This window comes from Bos indicus, chromosome 7 (assembly GCF_029378745.1).
Source record: "Bos indicus isolate NIAB-ARS_2022 breed Sahiwal x Tharparkar chromosome 7, NIAB-ARS_B.indTharparkar_mat_pri_1.0, whole genome shotgun sequence".
Lineage (NCBI taxonomy): Eukaryota > Metazoa > Chordata > Mammalia > Artiodactyla > Bovidae > Bos > Bos indicus.
Window position 1 is genome coordinate 26,946,846 of NC_091766.1, and position 20,908 is coordinate 26,967,753.

At 43.2% G+C, this 20,908-nt stretch overlaps 1 protein-coding gene across 2 annotated transcripts in view; it reads right to left on the reverse strand.

The window, feature by feature from the left end:
- Positions 1 to 20,645, reverse strand: part of LMNB1 (lamin B1) — a 52,841-nt gene extending 32,196 nt beyond the window's left edge. Inside the window, exon 1 of one of the 2 annotated variants that reach the window (XM_070793229.1) lies at positions 19,851 to 20,639. In XM_070793229.1, coding sequence (XP_070649330.1) covers positions 19,851 to 20,209 — 359 coding nt within the window. In that variant the 5' untranslated portion in view covers positions 20,210 to 20,639. Of the gene's footprint in view, positions 1 to 19,850 lie in introns of both variants that reach the window. The other variant, XM_070793228.1, reaches the window with a different exon arrangement.
- Between the last annotated feature and the right edge of the window lie 263 nt (positions 20,646 to 20,908).

Consider the following 20,908-nt stretch of genomic DNA (forward strand, 5'->3'; position numbering starts at 1 on the left):
ACATAACTTCAATAATGGACTTCCCAATAGAACCTGGTACCTAAATCTGGGACCTGTTCTTATAATCGCCTGAGGCTTGTAGGACTAAATAACCTAAATACAATTCATTACCTGCTACTTTCTGAATTACTCCTGACCACCTCTGCCTACCAAGAAAACCACTGCTTTAATCATCTTGGTTTTTCAACCTGCCAACTCTTTGAACTTGGCTAGTTTTAGGACCAGCATTTCAACCCTGGCTTCGGCACTGAGCTGCCTGGCTCTCGAACTCTGTGTCTGTTTGCTGAGGACTCTGCACTACCTTTTCTCCTCGGATGACAAGTATCCCACTCCCTCAGTAGCCTTCATTTGTTTAAGTGGACTCCATTCCAGACTACTCCCACCAATAAATAAATGGAGATTAGAAAATGCAACCAATTACATAATTGCTGGAAAACGAATGCTTAACTGAGCTCCTAGGGGATATCCATTATTGGCAGGCAATAACTGTAGAGCACATTCTAACTAAAGTCACATCACATACCCACAACACACAGAAAATCACTAGTAAGACCTAGTATGTATATAATAATGACTTAAAAGTCAATTATGAATCACACTGTAGTTGTAAAACCTGAAAAATTAAGTTGACCACTTAAATAGGGAATAAAGAATTAGTCTGAACCAGAAATTAAGCAGAACTAGAGGGACAAATACATACTAGAACGTGATCTGAAACTTGTTACAGAACAGCTTTAATTAGTCAGGTATTGGCAACTTCCCTGGTGGCTCAGACAGTAAAGCGTCTGCCTATAATGTGGGAGACCCAGGTTCAATCCCTGGGTCGGGAAGATCTCCTGGAGAAGGAAATGGCAACCCACTCCAGTATTCTTGCCTGGAAAATCCCATGGACGGAGGAGCCTGGTAGGCTACAGTCCATGGGGTCGCTAAGAGTCGGACGCGACTGAGCGACTTCACTTCACTTGGCAACCTACTGCCGTTTCGTTAACATTTCACCGGTCAGTTTACACATATAGCACAATGCTCAGCTGAATGAATTCTCTAGCTTGACTAGTAACACAACCCCAAAAGTCCCTGAATTCAGGTTCTCTAAATCACCTACTACATACCCATGAATGAAGAATCCATGTTCATTTTCAGGACAGGATTTATACATTTGGGTTTGGCTTCCTTCTTTCACAAGTGCCATTAATTTTCCATTTTTCCACAAATACTTTTGTCCTTATTCATTGATTCTCATATATGGAAATATAAGTAACAAAGTGTTACATTAAGCAATTCAAAATAAGAGACCTAAACGGTAAGATGGTCTCTTAGTTGATAGAATAGTTACATAACTAGAAGAAGGTATACAAAATTACTTTCTGGATATTAAATGGCATTTCCATTAAATTTACCAAAGGTTATTATACTGCAAGTATACAAGAATAGATAAGGGCAAGAAAACTAGGGGATTCCCTAGTGGCTCAGATGGTAAAGAGTCTGCTTGCAATGACAGAGAACTGGGTTTAATCCCTGGGTTGGGAAGATGCCCTGGAGAAGGGAATGGCTACCCACTCCAGTATTCTTACCTGGAAAATCCCATGGACAGAGGAGCCTTGGAGGGCTATAGTCCATGAGGTCGCAAACAATCAGACACGACTGAGCAACTAACGCACACACACACACAAATGTTTGCTAAATTAATAAAATCTGTTGAAGATGTGTATTCTTACGAAAAAATACATCCAAACTGTAATAATTATAGACTTTAGAATAATGATTTTAAAAAGCCACACATCTTGGAGGGGGGCGGAGGTGGCAGGGAACAGGCAAGAAACACTCATGTTTCTAAAGATAAAAACAGAAATACAAGTATTGGGTCTTTTTATTTACTGCCTTCACATGTCAGACAACAGCTTACGGAAACCAGAAAGGAACCACTCTCAGGCATGTTTTAAACCCCACTCATAATATTCCATAGCAAAATACTAGGCAACTCTGGTTGCTCAGATTACTTAGTTGGATTTTGAAAAGCTATTACAGATTGTCAGGTTCATCTTATTTAAGAGTAGCTACTGAACAAATTCAGACTGAATAATGTTCCTGATTTTTAATCTCCTAGATGGAAATGAGACTACGAAGGAAGATGAAAGACCAACAAAAACAAAACACGCCAATGATTTCTCAGCAGGTGTCCAGCTACCTTTCTTAACTCAGCACTCTTCACTAGCATTTACTTCAGGACCACTCTTACTTAGAAAAACAAATTACAGGGAATGAAAGGGAAAAGTCATTTAGTTTTTTACCTTCAATCAGGTAACAAGAACGATTCTTTATAAAATTATTTTTAGTCATATCCACAAAGGCTTTTTAAATCCCTCAAAATAGACCCATTCTACATGGAGAGTCAGGCTGATCAGGCCCAGCTCTTCGAGCTCTGGTGTTAATATACAGTAAGGTTCTTCTTAACGGCTTGTCTGATGGCAGCTGAATACCGCTTAACACTAATGCAATTATTCAATGACTATCAAATAATCCAGCTTCTAAGGCGCTTTTCATCCCAGAGTTCAGAATCAACATGCCCCATATTATGTAGCCATGGTTCAGACTTTTAGTGCAAAAATAAACTTTATTTGGGTCTTCAGTTCAGTTCAGTTGCTCAGTTGTGTTCGACTCTTTGCGACCCCATAGACTGCAGCACGCCAGGCCTCCCTGTCCATCGCCAACTCCCAGAGCTTACTCAAACTCATGTCCATTGAGTGGGTGATGCCACTCAACCATGTCATCCTCTGTCATCCCCTTCTCCTCCTGCCTTCAATCTTTCCCAGCATCAGGGTCTTTTCAAATAAGTTGGTGTGGGAGCAACTGTGAGGAGATACCCCACATCCAAGGGCAGAGAAGGCCCAGCAAGATGGTAGGTGCTGGAGCGGAGGCTCCATGGCGGCTGTGCGGCTGGAGAGTGGCTCTGAGGGGATACCCCACGTCCAAGAACAAAGGAGACGCCCCAGCAAGATGGTAGGAGGGGCAAAATTGCATTTAGAATCAAACCCCATACCCGCCAGAAACGCTCAGAGGGCTCAAACCTTTTGCGCACCAGGGCCCAGAGACCCCACAGAGACTGAGACAGAACTGTGTTTGGGCTTAAGATAAAGGTTATTAATATGCCCAAACAAAAACCTTCTGTCCTGAAACTGAGTAATCTATCTAAAGTAATAGACTCAAACTGCATATTAAATGCATCTGCCCCAACATTCATTCATCAGCCTCAATACTGTCCTCAAAGTATCTTCCCCTCCAAAGGGAGAAGGGATGTGATCCACAATATTTCTACCAAGGAAAATTAATTACAAACTAAGTATAATTTAATATACCATGTCACCAAAGTCATGTGATCACAATTTCCATTAATAAGGGTATCCTCGGACACTAGCAAAAAGACTAAGATGCTTCTGCACAAACCCAAAATGGATAATTTCTGGTGGTAATAAAATTCTGCTTCTCATTCAATAAACTGAGAACCTGGGAATTCTCTGGTGGTCCAGTGGTTAGGACTCCATGCGTCTACCGTAGGGGGCATGGGTTCCATCCCTGGTCAGGGACCTAAGATCCCACAAGCCAAGTGGCGTGGCCAAAAAATAAACATAAATAAATAAACTGAGCAGTCAACAGATTAGCAACAACCCAATCAAAATCAGGTAAACTCTAATTGCAATCAGATTAAAATTAGGAAAAACATTAAGCAAGATCAACACTGGACCACAGAATTTCTCTGAACAAAAGAAATCCACTGACATAAAGAGACACAAGAGAGAGGAATGGACAAATACAGTTTAAGTTCTAACAAAAAAGTGACTTACTGGGGAAAAAACAACCAAAATCACAACTTTGTTATGCTAGGTCACTGATCTGGGTGTGTGGAGACTAGTAATGAACAAAACATATCGAGTCCCTGATCTTAAGGAAGGTACATTATACTGGTGCTAAGTGCTAAGTCGCTTCAGTCGTGTCCTACTGCTCGACCCCATAGACAGCAGCCAGCCAGGCTCCCCCGTCCCTGGGATTCTCCAGGCAAGAACACTGGAGTGGGTTGCCATTTCCTTCTCCAATGCATGAAAGTGAAAAGTGAAAGTGAAGTCGCTCAGTCGTGTCTGACTCTTAGCGACCCCATGGACTTCAGCCTACCAGGCTCTTCCGTCCACGGGATTTTCCAGGCAAGAGTACTAGAGTGGGGTGCCACTGCCTTCTCTGAAAATGGTTATTACTAAGTCAATAATTATTTTGGGGAAGCCTAGAGAGTGCTAGGAAATGTGCTGATACAAGAAGAAGCAAAATCAGACTCCATCCCTGTGCACAAAGAGATTCCAGTCCAGTAGGGGAACCAATGAATCACATAAAATTGTCTTAACAAATCAAACCTATCAGCAACATCCCTAAGAAACAGAAAAAAGTACACAGTGCTGATAGAGTACATAATGTAACTTCCAAGTAAAAATGGCACATTAAACATGGCTCCACTATTACCCCATCCAGAAACACAACAACTGAGTAACAAACTGACAAGGAAAGAACAAAATTTTAGAAGCTAAAATCAGATGAGTGAAAATGAGCTTAGCCAACCCTAGAGGGCCAAATCTCAAGCCAGACGCAGGGCTATGTGAGAAATAACCTAATTTATACTGCAGATACTGTTGATACCCCAGTAACCTGAAGTAGGACTAGATGAAAATCTATTTGAGAGGCTAAGCAGACCATACTCTATGTTCCTGGGCCAATGGCTCCTCATTCACCAGGATGAAAAAGGGAAAGTTTACTCTCTGAGAAGTAAAACAGAACCTCAGACCTGGCGCCACCTGAACAGCCAAAGGCAGCACTATCATACTGAAAAGGCAGAATTCCAGTGGACTTTTACAGACACTGATGTTGCCTCTCAATCTCCCTCAACTTAAAACACACTGTACAGACAAAACCCAAAACAGAAGACTTGAAGACACTGACACTAGTGTTTCCAGCTAAATGACTGCACTGTTACACAATGATGGTTAGTCAAGAAGCCCCATTCATGTATACAGCTTCCCACTTTTAGAGCCCTGCTTCTGAATATGAAGGACATGTAACAGTCATCAGACCTTTGAGAAAAGCTCTCACTGTAAACTGACTCACCCAGTGTCCATTCCACCCTCCTAGTTGTAAACTACATTTGCCAGAATCTCTTGCAGCTAGGATTCTGGATGCAAAGTATATACTCTCGCTGCTGCTGCTGCTGCTGCTGCTAAGTCACTTCAGTCGTGTCTGACTCGGTGCGACCCCATAGATAGCAGCCCACCAGACTCCCCCATCCCTGGGATTCTCCAGGCAAGAACACTGGAGTGGGTTGCCATACATCCATAATATAAAAGAAGGAAGTATCATGGGGCTACCTTCCTAGTATTTGTGGCAATTTCTCTGCTGACAAGCACGGTCAACACCACATACATTACTATAGTAATTTTGAAATCAGGAACTCGTTCCTCCAATTTTGAGACTGTTTTGGCTATTCTGGATACCATGGATTTCCATTTACATTTTAGGCTTAGCATGACAATTTCTACAAAAGAGACAAATGTGATCCTGAGAAGAGATTGCATTGAATCTGTGGGTCAGTTTGGGGAGAATTGCCAGCTTAACAATATTAAAGTCTCCAGAGACAGCTGTGGGCTTAGGAAGCCTTTGGGCAACCTGTCTGCTGATGGGTGGGGCTGTGTGCCCCACTGGTTATTTGCTAGGCCTAAGGAGTCAGAGCTTACAGGCTGCTGAGTGGGGCCAAGCCTTGGTGATGGCGACCCAGGCAAGATGTCCACCTCAAGGAGAGTTTGTGCAGACGGATACTCCTGATATGTTCACCATCAGATTTTATGACTCCAGAGTGAACCACAGGAGGCCCCCATCTCCACAGGAGACCCTTCAAGACCAGCAGCCTCAGATTCAAGATGTCCAGCTCCCCACGGCAGACAGTGGCTGAGATGGTCATCACCTTCCACAAGTACTCCAAAACAAAAGGATATGTCCTATAAACTCTTTAACTTTTCAGTCATTAGTACTTCTTAGTAACAACAAAAGCTAGAAAACTGTACAGCATGCTTTCAAAATCCTGAGGCAATATTCTTTACAACTTAGAATTCTACACCCAAAGTATCAATGCTTATGCAATGCAACTAGACAAGAAAAAAGCACAGATGCCAAATTATATTTCTATAATAAGATAAAACTAATAGAAAGCCTCCTGATTCCTACTGACTCGATGTCTTAACAACTGATATCATCTTTCTTTATAATTAAAACTAAATAAGTTGGGGGGGGGGGGGGGGGGGGCCGGAAAGCAAGGGAATTCCAAAAAAAAATCTACTTCTGCTTCATTGACTATGCTAAAGTCTTTGATTGTGTGGATCACAACAAACTGTGGAATATTCTTAAAGATAAGAATACCAAACCACCTTACCTGCCTCCTGAGAAACTGGTATGCAGGACAAGAAGCAACAGTTAGAACCAGACATGGAACAATGGACTGGTTCCAAATTGGGAAAGGAGTACGTCAGGGCTGTATATTGTCACCCTGCTTATTTAACTTATATACAGAGTACATCATGCAAAATGCCAGGCTAGAGGAATCACAAGCTGGAATCAAGATTGCTGGGAGAAATAGCAACAACCTCAGATATGCAGATGACACCACCCATATGGCAGAAAGAGAAGAGAAACTAAAGAACCTCTTGATGAAGGTGAAAGAGGACAGTGAAAAAGCTGGCTTAAAACTCAAACATTCAAAAAACTAAGTTCATGGCATCTGGTCCTATCACTTCAAAGCAAATAGACTGGGAAAATGCGGAAACAGTGTCAGATTTCATTTTCTTGAGCTCAAAAATCACTGCAGACGGTGACTGCAGCCATGAAATTAAAAGGCGTTTGTTCCTTGAAACAATAGCTATGTCAAACCTAGATGGTGTTTCAAAAAGCAAAGACATCACTTTGCCCACAAAGGTCCGTATGGTCGAAGCTATGTTTTCCCAGTAGTCATGTATGGATGTGAGAGATGAACCATAAAGAAGGCTGAATGCCAAAGAACAGACACTTTTGAACTGTGGTGCTGGAGAAGACTCCTGAGAGACCCTTGGACAGCAAGGAGATCAAACCAGTCAATCCTAAAGGAAATCAACCCTGAATATTCATTGGAAAGGCTGGTGCTGAAGCTGAGGCTCCAATACTTTGGCCACCTGATGTGAAAAGGCTGACTCACTGGAAAAGACCTTGATACTATGAAAAATCAAGGGCAAGAGAAGGGGCCACAGAGGATGAGATGGCTGAATGGTTTCACTGACTCAAGGGACATGAGTTTGAGCAAACTCAGGGAGATAGTGATGCATGGACACAGAAGCCTGGTGTGCTGCAGTTCATGGGTTCAAAAAGAGTCTGATATAACTTAGTGACTGAACAGCAACAACAAGTAAGTGGGGAAAATACTATTTTCATAGGTAATCAAAAGGAAAAGCGGTACAGGAAAGGAAAACTATAGAACACTACTGAGTTCTGTTGAGGATTATGTTCACAGAATATAGGCCTCTCTGCTGTAACACAGTATGTGTTTCTGAAAACTCTTGCACATTAAAAATAAGAGAATGGGGAAAATAAGGTTGGAACCAATCATTCAAAAGTTACACAGCCATGTAACCAACGCACCAGGAGTAACATAATTAGTACCCCAGGAGATAGATGGCTTGGGCAATGCAAACAGTCAGTTTAGTGCGGCCAGAGCTGCCTCAAGAGATCTCAGAGATGCACAACATCAGAGAGGCCTTGCTGATCTGCAGGAACTGAGACATTAGAGACAGAAATAGACTGAAAACAACCAAGGCTATAAGAACAAAGGTAGAGTACCTCTAGGGGAGGGAATCCTGGGTGCAAGATCCTTAACTTTGTTAAAATGGAATTGAAGTCAGAGCATTCTTTTCTTCTGAACGCTACTCTTGATATTCTGACTCTCCTTTACTAGGAAAAGTCACATATAAATCAATACAACCTCCAATTATAATTATACCATTTCTCTATTTACCAGGCTGCTGCTGCTGCTGCTAAGTCGCTTCAGTCATGTCCGACTCTGTGCGACCCCAGAGACGGCAGCCCACCAGGCTTCCCACATACGAGCAAATTGGTGCTCCAGTAGCATTTGCAGCAGAACACCATTCATTAATACTTTATATACCAAAAGCTGACCTAAAGCTAATCTCAACTAAAATATAATGCATGATTATTAGGAGGAAAAGAGGAAGAAAAATTTCTATTATGAAGAACAGAATGAGAAAACTCAATTCTTCATCTTCCATAGACGGGACTGAATAAAAAACTTCATGTTTGGAGGGGAGGAAGCAAAGCCAAGTACGGTATATGCTGAAGCCAGAGAGTCACTCAGGAGCCAGCTCATGAAGGGCAGAACATTTAGGTAGAATGACCATTATGTCCAAGTCTGTCTAGGGCAATTTCCATGGGCACCAGTTGTCCCAGCATAATTATCAATAGCTCTCTCTTTCACACACAGAAAGAAGTATCCCTGTTTGGATGCTAAATTATATGTCAATCTATTAGGTGATACTGAGGAGTTTACTCTTTACTCTAGAAGCCAGTCCTGGAAGCTACTTAAAAGTGTCTTAGACAAAGGCCATGAAACAATCACATTTTTTAGTGCAGAATCTTAGAGGGATAAGTGTTCTGGTACCCTATCCAATGTTTCACTACATAAACATCAAGTAAAAATCTACTTTAAATCGACCTCTAAGAACGTCTTCTTCCTTTCACATCAAGCAGCTTTTGTGACCTATATGTTTATTCCCATTTCTTCCTTAATAATGGTCAGTGGCCTTTGACTAGCATTAGATGCTTCTCAGTCAACAATACGCTCCCATGAACGAAAGTCAATGGATACTTTTTAGGCCTTATCAAACCAGCACTGCACTAACATTCCTTTGTAAATCTCCTTGTTCCATGACTCAAGTCTGGGCCTAATTCTCTTGCTATTACTTATTATCTTAGCTGTAGGTTTTCCATCCTCTACCTCATCCTCACATGTAGACGTTTTCCATGTCTGACTTTGTCCTTCTCTCTCTTTACCCCTCACTATCAGGCTCCAAAAACCGTATCTCCAATCAAGTCTCTCCTCAGAGCTCCAGAGAAGTCCTCCAAATTGCTGGCATCTCCACCTAGCAATCTAGCAAAAACTAACTGACTAACACCATTAACTTCTCATTAATTCTGAGTAGGACGCTTCACATCTGGTCCTTTCCTGCCAGCCTCTGTTAAGAGCAACTCCATCACACCAAGCGCCCATGCATGGAAGCCATCACCCAAGACTCCAATTTCCCTAACCTCGCACACTCAGTACCTCTTCAATCCACCTCTGCCCTTTCCCACTTCCTACCTCAGTTCAGGAGCCATGACCCCACATGCTCATACTCGTATTTCTACCTCTACTCTTTTTTTCCTCCACACAAAAGGCAGACTGATCATGTCAGTCTTCTGCCTGAAATTCTTGAGGCTCTTCACTACCTGAAGTCAAACCCTCCCTCACCTTGTTTTTATATACATCTATACAGCTCGAGTTTGCCCTTCTAAAGTCTTCCATTTAGAAGTCAATTCTACTCAGATCTCAACATTCAGCTCAGATTTCCCTGCCTCCCCCAATTCTACTTAGATCTCAAAATTCAGCTCAGATTTCCCTGCCTCCCCCAATTCTCCTCAGCAGCAGCTTTACAAGCTCCTACTCTGCCCTGGGTGGTTGGCAGCCCCATCCCCCACAGCATGAGGATACTGCTATCACAGCACTGATTACATCGTATTAGCACACGCTTATGTGCTCAGTCGCTAAGTCATGTCCGAATCTTTTGTGACCCCATGGACTGTGGCCCACCAAGTTCCTCTGTCCATGGGATTTCTCAGACAAGAATACTAGAGTGGGTTGCAATTTCCTCCTCCAGGGGATCTTCCCACCCCAGGGATCCAACCTGTGTCTCCTACATTGGCAGGCACATTCTTTACAACTGAGCCGCCAGGGAAGCCTGGATATGGTATTAGCATATCGCCTTAGTATGTCAAACAGCTGCCTCAGTTACTTCACCAGTTTCCTCATCCTTTGAACAAGGTTATCGTAAGGCTTAAAAGACAGTATTTGTAAAGCATCTAGCACAGTATCTGGCAAACACAAGAAGCACAAAATAAACATTAGCTCTTTTCGTCCTGCATCTTGCACATGTATTCTAATCTCTCTAGGTCTCAATTTCCGAACCCACCAAGTGGGCTGGATAAACCTGATGATCCAAGTCTCCTCCTAGCAGTAAAAATGCTGTAATTCTATAAATGCAATAAATGCAAATGCAGTAAAGGGAAAATTTTATTTTAAAAGGACCAAGTAAACATACTAGCTAGGGATAGTCTCACTTTCATTCAGGTCTACAGCAAAGACATTAGCAAAAACCTAAGACTGTGACCCAAATGTGAATCTTTACTCCTTTATGCTTGCAACATGACCATAATAATAAAAATGATCAAGAACTAAAAGAAACCCCCAGAAACTAAAAATAAATTCTCTGAAACAAGAAAAGTACACCCATATACTGTCAGCGGAATCAAAAATTGGCAAAGTTGTAATTACTTTATGCAGTGGTTAACATTTAACCAATAAATTAGTTAACATTTAACCATTTTTAGGTTAACCAGGAGGAAAAAAAATCTTACACTGTCAGCAAGTGAGAAGATAAATCATGGCCCTCTATGACCTCTCAAAAATTAGGTAGATATAGCCACTGCAAACCCTACATCCTTGGTCACAGTAAACTAATCCTACCCTAAAGGCTGTTGATGTATCTTTAAAATGATGATACAGCACATGTACTGACATGTAAAGAAGTTCACAAAGCAGTGTAGCATGAAAGAAGGTTATGCATCAATATTTATCATGAACCCATTTTTTTAATTATATGGATATAAACAGGAAAATTTATTTTCCAGAGTACATATAATTTTTGTGTAGCAAAATATATATACATATATATATATAAATTCCCCAACAATAACTGCCAAAGCACAAACCATTTTATCAGAAAGATATACTGGGGGAGGTAGAGAGTTAAAAACTCCGATTAGGAAACCCTGGACCCCAGAAATAACTGGCAACTTCAGTTAAAGGGGGTCCTGTCACACAATTGATACTTAGGGCTCATTCTTACTGTGCGTGCAAGAAATACATCTTCAGTGATGATATAAAAGTCTGCTGCTGCTGCTGCTAAGTCGCTTCAGTCGTGTCCGACTCTGTGCGACCCCATAGACGGCAGCCCACCAGGCTCCCCCGTCCCTGGGATTCTCCAGGCAAGAACACTGGAGTGGATTGCCCTTTCCTTCTCCAATGCTTGAAAGTGAAAAGTTAAAGTGAAGTCGCTCAGTCGTGTCTGACTCCTAGCGACCCCATGGACGGCAGCCCACCAGGCTCCTCCATCCATGGGATTTTCCAGGCAACAGTACTGGAGTGGGGTGCCATTGCCTTCTCTGATAAAAGTCTAAAGATACCTAATTCAAAAATACCTGCGGTGACGTCATCTGGACAAATGAAAAGAACAAGCATATGGAGCGTATAGAGGGGAAAAACACGGAGCACGTTTTTATAGAGCTTCATCTTTCATTCCGTGTGTTTACTTCCTTGAATCTGGGTACACCAAAAGAATACCTAGTCCATCCTCCTAGTTTAAATAAACAACTCCAAAAGTTATCTTGCTTTACCAAACATCCTTTGAAAGCATGGGAAGGAAGCATCATGATGGTTTCATTACTTAGAACCTGCCGCCTAGACTTTAATACCAATTCTAGGCAGCAATCCTTCCCATTCTTCCCTTGAAAATTAAAGTGATATTTACCATGAAGTTGTATACCTCTCATATTAAGGCTAGGGAGTTACTGGCAACTTGTTTCTACCAGGGCAAAATCAGGACATAAACAGAAGACCAAGTAATACATGAGATCAAGGTTTTTGGAGTTTTTTTTTTTTCAATTAACTATACTACATACAAAGAAAAGTTCCTAGAGCAGATTAGCATTTATTATTTTAGATTTGAAAACTAGAAAATATGAATTTTAAAACAACCCGCAAGATTGTTTAGTCTATGCACCTAAATTTTATTCTGTGACCAAAATATGTATAACGTCAACAGAATGAATACATACAGTAAGTCCAATATACAGTAAGTTCCTTTTCCCCTGAGAAAAGTAAGAGAAAAATAAATAGCTTATGTGATTTACATTGAATTTCAGTATGCTTCCTAATTTCTTCAAATTGCCAATCCTGCTAAAAACCCACCCATTAATATAAGACAAGTAAATGAAATACTAGAAAAAGGTCTGAGTTTCTTCATTCTTCCTGAGATTCAGAAAACGACTACTTACATCTTATCCCAATTATTCAGATGAGGAAATGAAGGTTCAAAGAACTGAAGTTATCTGTCCCAAATCACAAAAAGTAAGAAGTACTACTATATCTCAGGCTATCATGAGACACATGATTGACAAGTGTCCCAATCATACTTGTAAGTAGCACATCAGCACCTGTACACAATTTTTAATGAAGACACACAAATCCAAATTTTCCAACAGAAGTTTCCTTACTAATGTACTGACAAAGCAAAAGTCAGAGGAATGTCATTTTCCTGAAGGAATATACTATGTAGGCTTGATCCCCTCAACCTGAAACCTATCCCACTCAAAATTTGCTTGGGGATGGAAGTAGGAAGCCTACATATTTTCAGATGCATATGCAGCATGAAAAAATACAATCAACATTAAACTTTATTCTGTTTGGAGAAAAGACATTCTTTTCACAAAATTATATTTAAAAAGCACCAACTTTTGAAAAGATATGAAATTCCACTTTAACAAAACATTTGTCCAGTACCTCAAAGATTAATATGAAAACACGCTGGCTTTGAAGCCTAATATCTATAATATACTAAACTAAGTTTCCTGGGATATCCTTTTAAATTTTTTTTTTAAATGAAGAAATGTAAGTTGACTTGCTCAGCATCTCAAACAATCCTACAGCATCCATTGTATTAGTTACATTCCAGTGAGAAAGCTGAGCGCAGAAGAATTGATGCTTTTGAACTGTGGTGTTGGAAAACTCTTGAGAGTCCCTTGGACTGCAAGGAGATCCAACCAGTCCATCCTAAAGGAAATCAGTCCTCGGTGTTCACTGGAAGGACTGATGTTGAAGCGAAACTCCAATATTTTGGCCACCTGATGTGACAAGCTGACTCATTTGAAAAGACCCTGATGTTGGGAAAGACCGAAGGCAGGAGAAGGGGATGACAGAGGATGAGATGGTTAGATGGCATCACTGACTCAATGGACATGAGTCTGGGTGAACTCCGGGAGTTAGTGATGGACAGGGAGGCCTGGCGTGCTGCTACTCATGGGGTCGCAAAGACTCAGATATGACTGAGCGACTGAACTGAGCTCGCATTTCCACTTTCCTAATTATTCATAATTCTCAAAAAAGAGAAAATCACTATAGAGTTAATTTTGCATTGTTTGAATATCTACTATGAATCAATCAATCAAATTTGTGTTTGATGAATAGAGTACAACTTCTAGAACCTGATAAGCCAAGTGAAGTTACTAAGCAGTCAATTAAAAAACATAAATCATTCCTTTCCTATAACTAAGTCCAGAGCTCTAATGCTTATGTTTTCATTAATTCATTTGGTGACAAAATTTGACCTGAATGGATATGAGGCTATTTTTAGACATTTTTCTCCACTTACTGTGACTATTAATATCTTTCCTTGCAGAAATATCTATTTCACAGAGTGCTACCCCAGACCCCACTGGGGGTGTCATATACAGTACATGCCTATTACCTTCTTACATTTGGAATTGCTTTTAATTCCAAACTCATGTGGCCATGTGAGTTTTACATGAAAGACTGTGGACTTATACCACTGAAGGAAAAAAAAGTATGTATCCATGTAATTAGTTACTAAACAATCATTCAACATTATTATCTCTTATATTTAGTTTTTCTGCATAATTAGCTAATACTGAAATTCTCAATTAAATCCATTTTTTATTTTTTGTTTAAAGTGTTGATTGATGGTATGCATCATCATTTTTTGCAAGTGTTCCCCAAAAACCTTCCAATGAAACATACTAAATAATTAGGCTTTAAGTTCAGTTTGGTAGCTCAGTCGTGTCCGACTCTTTGCAACTCCATGGACTGCAGCACACCAGGCTTCCCTGTCCATCACCAACTCCCGGAGCCTACTCAAACTCATGTCCATCGTGTCAGTGATGCCATCCAACCATCTTATCCTCTTGTCGTTCCCTTCTCCTCCCGCCTTCAATCTTTCCCAGCATCAGGGTCTTTTCCAATGCATCAGTTCTTCACATCAGGTGGCCAATCACTCCTTCCAATGAATATTCAGGACTGATTTCCTTTAAGATGGACTGGTTGGATCTCTTTGTAGTCCAAGGGATTCTTGGAGTGAATCAAAGTAGCTGTATCTGAGATATGAGATCAGTTTCCATGCAAGAGACCACCTGCACAGAAACTGTTGTCAAATTCTTTCTAACAGGACAAGCGTCTCCAAGAATTCTTCTGTCTTTGGACTTCCTTGGCAGTCCAGTGGTCAAGACTCCATGTTTCCACTGCAGGGCACATGGGTTCATCCCTGGTTGGGGACCCACACATGGAGAGGTGAGACTAAAACAAAGAATGCTAAAAATCAAAAAGGAACTAAGTAATTTTTGAATGTATAATTCTCTTGAGAGTTGTTTTCCTAACCTAAATACACCCAAATGATAAGACTAATTACAAAGACTTTGACTCCAAATAAGTTAGAGAAAATTATTCATAAATAAAAGAGTTCAATGGACCCAGATAATAAAACATTACTTCTTTGTCATCCTACAAATTATACTTCAATTACATTGCTCAAAATTAAATGATTTCCAAGACTTCCATGCATTGATCTCCCCACTATACTCTTGACCAAAAAAGCAGTTAACAACAAATAAACCCACAGGATCAAACTGAACAGAAAAGGGCTCATTAGCAAACATTTCAACAAATTTCTAGTAGATGAAATGTAGACAAATGTACCTATCACAGACCATGCACACAAAGGCTACAAGAGAAAGTGAAGCAGAATTAAAATGATGATTAACCCATGAAACAGCTTTGCACCTCACCCTCTTGGGCACACCTTAACATAAATGCAGGCTTTCCAACAAGTGGGCCAAGAGTACATTCCATTCATATATAAAGAAGTCCTAATTTGCTCTTTCACTCAGAAAAGTACGAAGGAGCTACCTAAACAATCCAACATTCATTTTAAAGCATTACCTAGTCCTTCACTTGAAAATGTAGACTACCAGGGATCAGCAATTGACAAAAATTAGTAGGGGAAAAAAAAAAACCAACCAAAACAAAAGAACAAGTAACCAGGGAAGAAAAACAGATAATCCAATGAGCAGAAGAGAATTTTAAAAAGAAAACTAAATATTACCCTCAGACAGATAAAAGAAAATAATACATCTTTAAACAGATACAAGTTGAATACAGAGAAATATCTGTATAAAGATTTCTTGGAATTAAAAGTATGACTCTGCCTTTAAAATGTCACTACCGAGCTAGAGAAAAGCAAAGTGATCTCCAGAACAAAAAAATGATTATGAGAAAACAAGATACCCAAGACTTCAACATTCTAACAAGAGAGAACTAAGAAAATAGAACTCAAAAAACATATGGAACAAAGGTCCCAGAGCTAAATAAAGATCAAGCCTTGAAATAGAAAAGATGCATAACAACTACAATGCAAAAGAGGATATCCATATCTAAGACCTATCACCATGCAATCCCAGAAAACCAGGATAAAAGAAAATCCCAAAGCTTTCAGAGAGGAAAAGAAAATCAAAAGCAATTACCAAAAAAAAAAAAAATACTGTGACTGGCATTAGATAGACAATAACAACTGGGGGCTAGAAGACAATGGGTCAGTATGATACCTTCCAAGCTGTGAGGAAAAATTCTGAAGTGCAATTTTATACCTAGCCCAACTATCAATCACGCATGAGACAAAAATTAGTTATTTTCAGATGTACAAGACTTGGAAAGTTTAACTCTTGCCATCTTTTCTGAATAAGTAACTTAAAGCTTCTCCCAACAAAATGCATGAAGGAACCAAGGAACCAAAAATATGTGACACAGGAGGAAACTGGATCTAAATCAGGTATATTAGTCTGTTAGTTGCACACCATGTCTTAGGAGCAGGGAAAGGAAGTAGCCTCGAATAATAAATATTATAACTGCCGCTGCTGCTAAGTCGCTTCAGTCATGTCCGACTCTGTGTGACCCCATAGACAGCAGCCCACCAGGCTCCCCCATCCCTGGGATTCTCCAGGCAAGAACACTGCAGTGGGTTGCCATTTCCTTCTCCAATGCATGAAAGTGAAAAGTGAAAGTGAAGTCGCTCAGTCGTGTCCGACTCTTAGGGACCCCATGGACTGCAGACTACCAGGCTCCTCCATCCATGGGATTTTCCAGGCAAGAGTACTGGAGTGGGGTGCCATTGCCTTCTCCAGATATCATAACTAGGTATCTTCAAAACATCTGAAGATACACTAAAGGAAAATTTCTCTTTAATCAGCAAGAAAGATGGAAGGCTATTTATTTAAGAACAAAAGGATTGAAATATCAAAGTAAAATGTGGCATGTTTTGAGTTGATACTTACTAAAAAAGAAAATATATCTGGCTCTGACAAAAAAAATATATGCATAGGCTCTACATATATAAATATACAATAGATATATATCAAGCAATTTTTCTACCAAATCCCAGTAGACATCTAAAATACTGTTTTCAGTTGTCAAGTCCTCAGCGGAGAAGGCAATGGCACCCCACTCCAGTACCCTTGCTTGGAAAATCCTATGGACAGAGGGGCCTGGTGGGCTGCAGTCCATGAGGTTGCTAGGAGTCAGACACGACTGAGCGACTTCACTTTCACTTTTCACTTTCATGCATTGGAGAAAGAAATGGCAACCCACTCCAGTGTTCTTGCCTGGAGAATCCCAGGGACGGGGGAGCCTGGTGGGCTGCCGTCTATGGAGTCGCACAGAGTCGGACACAACTAAAGCGACTTAGCAGCAGCAGCAGCAGCAGTATCTGTTTGGCCACCTCATGCGAAGAGTTGACTCATTGGAAAAGACTCTGATGCTGGGAGGGATTGGGGGCAGGAGGAGAAGGGGATGACAGAGGATGAGATGGCTGGATGGCATCACCCATTCAATGGATGCGAGTTTGAGTGAACTCTGAGAGTTGGTGATGGACAGGGAGGCCTGGCGTGCTGCGATTCATGGGGTCTCGAAGAGTTGGACACGACTGAGCAACTGAACTGAACTGAACTGAGTATCTGTTACCCTAGCATTATATCACATACACTGATTTCATTGATTCTACTAATAATACACATATTCTTCACTTTCTCATCTTGCTGAAACCAGCATGCATTTTACAATCCATGCAGAGCCTTCTACCACTACAGTCAGCCAGGTGGCAGTCTTGTTACTACGTAAAAAAAACCCTTCCAGGTGGATGCCTTCTGGAAAGATAATAAAAGCACCAAAAATGTTTCAGATTATATGAAACACAATTCTTACTTACTTGCTGAGTATCTCCCCTACATTAACATAAGAGCAGTAACTTTTTTTTTTTAATCCCTGTATCCTCCACATAAAACAGTGACTGGCACATAACAGATACTTGATCTGTGTCACAGTTAACATCCCTGAAACCAGGATGGGTACAACAGGATATGTCCTACATATTTGGCCCTGAAATTTCTTTTTTCTTAGTGGTACATATGATACTGGTGAATCACATAAGCAATAGCATCCAAGATAAGAAATTCAGTAACAACAAATTTGGAGGAAGAGGGGGGCAGCAGTGAGATTACTGACCCATTTCAAAAGCTGACTCCAAAGGATGAAAAATCCAGGAAACAGAAATACAAGTTTTTTTTTTTTTTTGGCTGAGAGGCAAGCGGGGATAATAGTTACCAGACCATCTCCCACCGAGGATGGAACCCATGTGTGCCCCATGCATTCTGCCATATTCAGCAGGATCTTAACCCCTGGACTGCCCAGGAAGTCCCAGCTTATTATTTTTATTTTGTGGAACTAAATATTCAAAGAAATAAAAACAAAAAGAGCTAAATGTGATTTGTCTCCTGAAAAGAGTCAGGAGACATCATTTATCACTATAAGCCAATCTATATAGGATTTTAGTTTTACCAAGTGTACATACTCTTTCTGAACCGTTTTTCAAATATCTAACATAGGGGAAGTTGAAATTCACATATACAAAAACACAGGGACCCAGACAGGGATATTTACATGGATGGAGACAGAAAGACACTCAGGGGAACACAAAGTAAAAGTCAGAACCAGGTATCTCCAGAAATTTCAATTGGCAAGAGGGGATGGAGACCAACGGAATTCTGGTGGCAAACAGTAATACTCTAAAGCGTGACATCAACACTAACTGCCTACTGGTGATAATTATGCCATTATTTTTTGCCTCACAAAGGCAAGGTAGGATCGGCAAAGTTTATCTCTGTGCCCTGGACTGATAATTCACACTCTCTTACGAGAATTAATTACAAGCTTTCCTTCGTTCGATCCCTGGATTGAGAAGATCCCCTGGAGAAAGAAACAGCAACCCACTCCAGTATTCTTGCCCCTGGGAAATCCCATGGACAGAGGAGCCCGACGGGCTACAGTCCACCGGCTCGCAGAAGAGTCCGACACGAGTTAGCGATTAAACAGCAACAACTACAAACTCCCTCACCACAACTCTCCACATTTATACAACACCCCTTTCACCTCTCTGGCCTGTCAACACGACAGTTGAGGGGACTGTGCTAGGTCTATCTTACATTCGAAAAATCAAGTGACTATTGCTTGGCGATGCAAAAGTTAGGCGAGAGGACTGTCGCCGGGGGGCGAGTAGGTGGTCCGGCGATCGGAGAGCAGTAGCCACACAGACAAGAACCCAGTTTGCGAAGTCCTGTGCAAAGCATCCAAGGACCCGCTTCTGTCTCCACAGAAAGGACACCTTTCCCCAAAGCTAACCAGCTTGAAAAACCCAACTTGCCAGGAGCAGACAGTGGCGCGCGGTTCAGACTCCTCCCCTCCCTCCGTGCGCAAGGCAGGCGCAGAACGAGAGCAAAATGTCACAGGGCCAAGACTAAGCGCGCCAAAGCGGGTCCCACCCCCGGGAGACCGGGACGCCGGAGGCAGGTCCCTCCCCTTCCTCTCTCTCGGCCCGCGCAGAGCTCATTCATTCTCCAAGCGGGCAGCGGGATCTCCCCAGACAGCCATTCCTGCACCGCAAACCCACCAGACGCTTTGTCTCCGGCCTGGCCGGAAACCGGGGCGCGCATTCAAGCGCGCGCCCTGACGCCACCTCCCCGCACCTGGCGCCCGCCGAGTCCCGGGGCGGAAAAGCCTTCTGGATCTTACGGTCCAAATCCCCAAGCCGGGCGCTCGTCGTTGGCGGGCCCACGCACGCACTTCGCCGGGTCCTACTAGGAATCCAAGATCGGGAAATGTGCATCCCCGTCCCACTATCACTACTGCTTGAGGGCTCTGCACTTTTGCCCAGAATGAAAAACACTAGATTCTTTCTTCTTGGAGACCGAGACCCTGCCCGTTCCGAGCGGCGTGGGCATGCCGGCCCTCGCCTCCCGCCCGAGCTGCACCCCCCGGTCCGTGTGTGAGGTACAGCGGCCGCCAGGAGAGCACTCACTTGAGGAGCAGCTGGTCGTGCTCGGCCTTAAACTTGCCCAGCTCGATCTGCAGCTTCGCGCGCTCGCGGGCCGTGTCGTCGAGCGCGCGTCGCGCGTCGGCCAGCTCGGTCTCGTAGAGCGCCTTGAGGCCGGTGAGCTCGCGGCCGCGCACCTCCTCACGCTCCGTCACCTGCAGCTGCAGCGCGCTGTTCTCCGTCTCCAGACTGCGCACCTTGTCGATGTACACGGCCAGCCGATCGTTGAGCTCGCGCAGCTCTTCCTTCTCTTGGAGTCGCGACAGCCGCGTGGGGCTCAGCGGCGTGGCGGGGCCGCCGGCGCGACTGCCGCTCCGCGGCGGCACGGGGGTCGCTGTCGCCATGGCGATCGGCGGGGAGAGCGGAGCGCGGAGGCCGCGGGCAGCGCCGGGACACGGAGGGGGCTGCAGAAGGCGAAGCGGGAAGGAAGGCACGAACCGGCGACCCGCGCTCGCGGAGAGGCCGCCGTGGGGAGGAAAGACGGAGGACTCGGGGGTGGCGGGAGACGGGTTACAACACAAAGGGCAAAGGGGGAGGACCGCGAATCAATCAAACATAAAACGCCCTTTATAAAAAAAAAAACAATCACACACACACACGCGCGCACACACACACACACGCTCGGGAAATACGGGACGAGGGTGCCCGAAAGGGCCGAGCAGAGTCCGCGCGCCGCCGCCACCGCCGAGTCTCCCGCCCGCAGCACTTTGTTTCCTCTCAGGCGGCGCAGAGCCGCGGGCGGGGGGAGGAGGGCGGAGGAGCGGGCTGGCTGCGAGCCGCTGGGGGCGGAGGTGGCGGGGGCGGCGGCGCCGCGCTCCCTCCCCAAGATGGCCGGCGCGCTCCGGCATCGCCACGTGACCGTTGCTGGCCAACGAGGAGTCCGCAGCTCGGGGGCCGGGCCTGTAAATTCAAAATCGGGCCCTCAGGCAACCGTCGGCTCCGCGCGCCTGGCTGGGCGTGGCTGGGGAAAGGGCCGAGGGCGGCAGGGAGGGGCAACGGGGACTGCTCGCGCCGCGGCCCTGGGCCCAGCGCTGGCCGGGCCT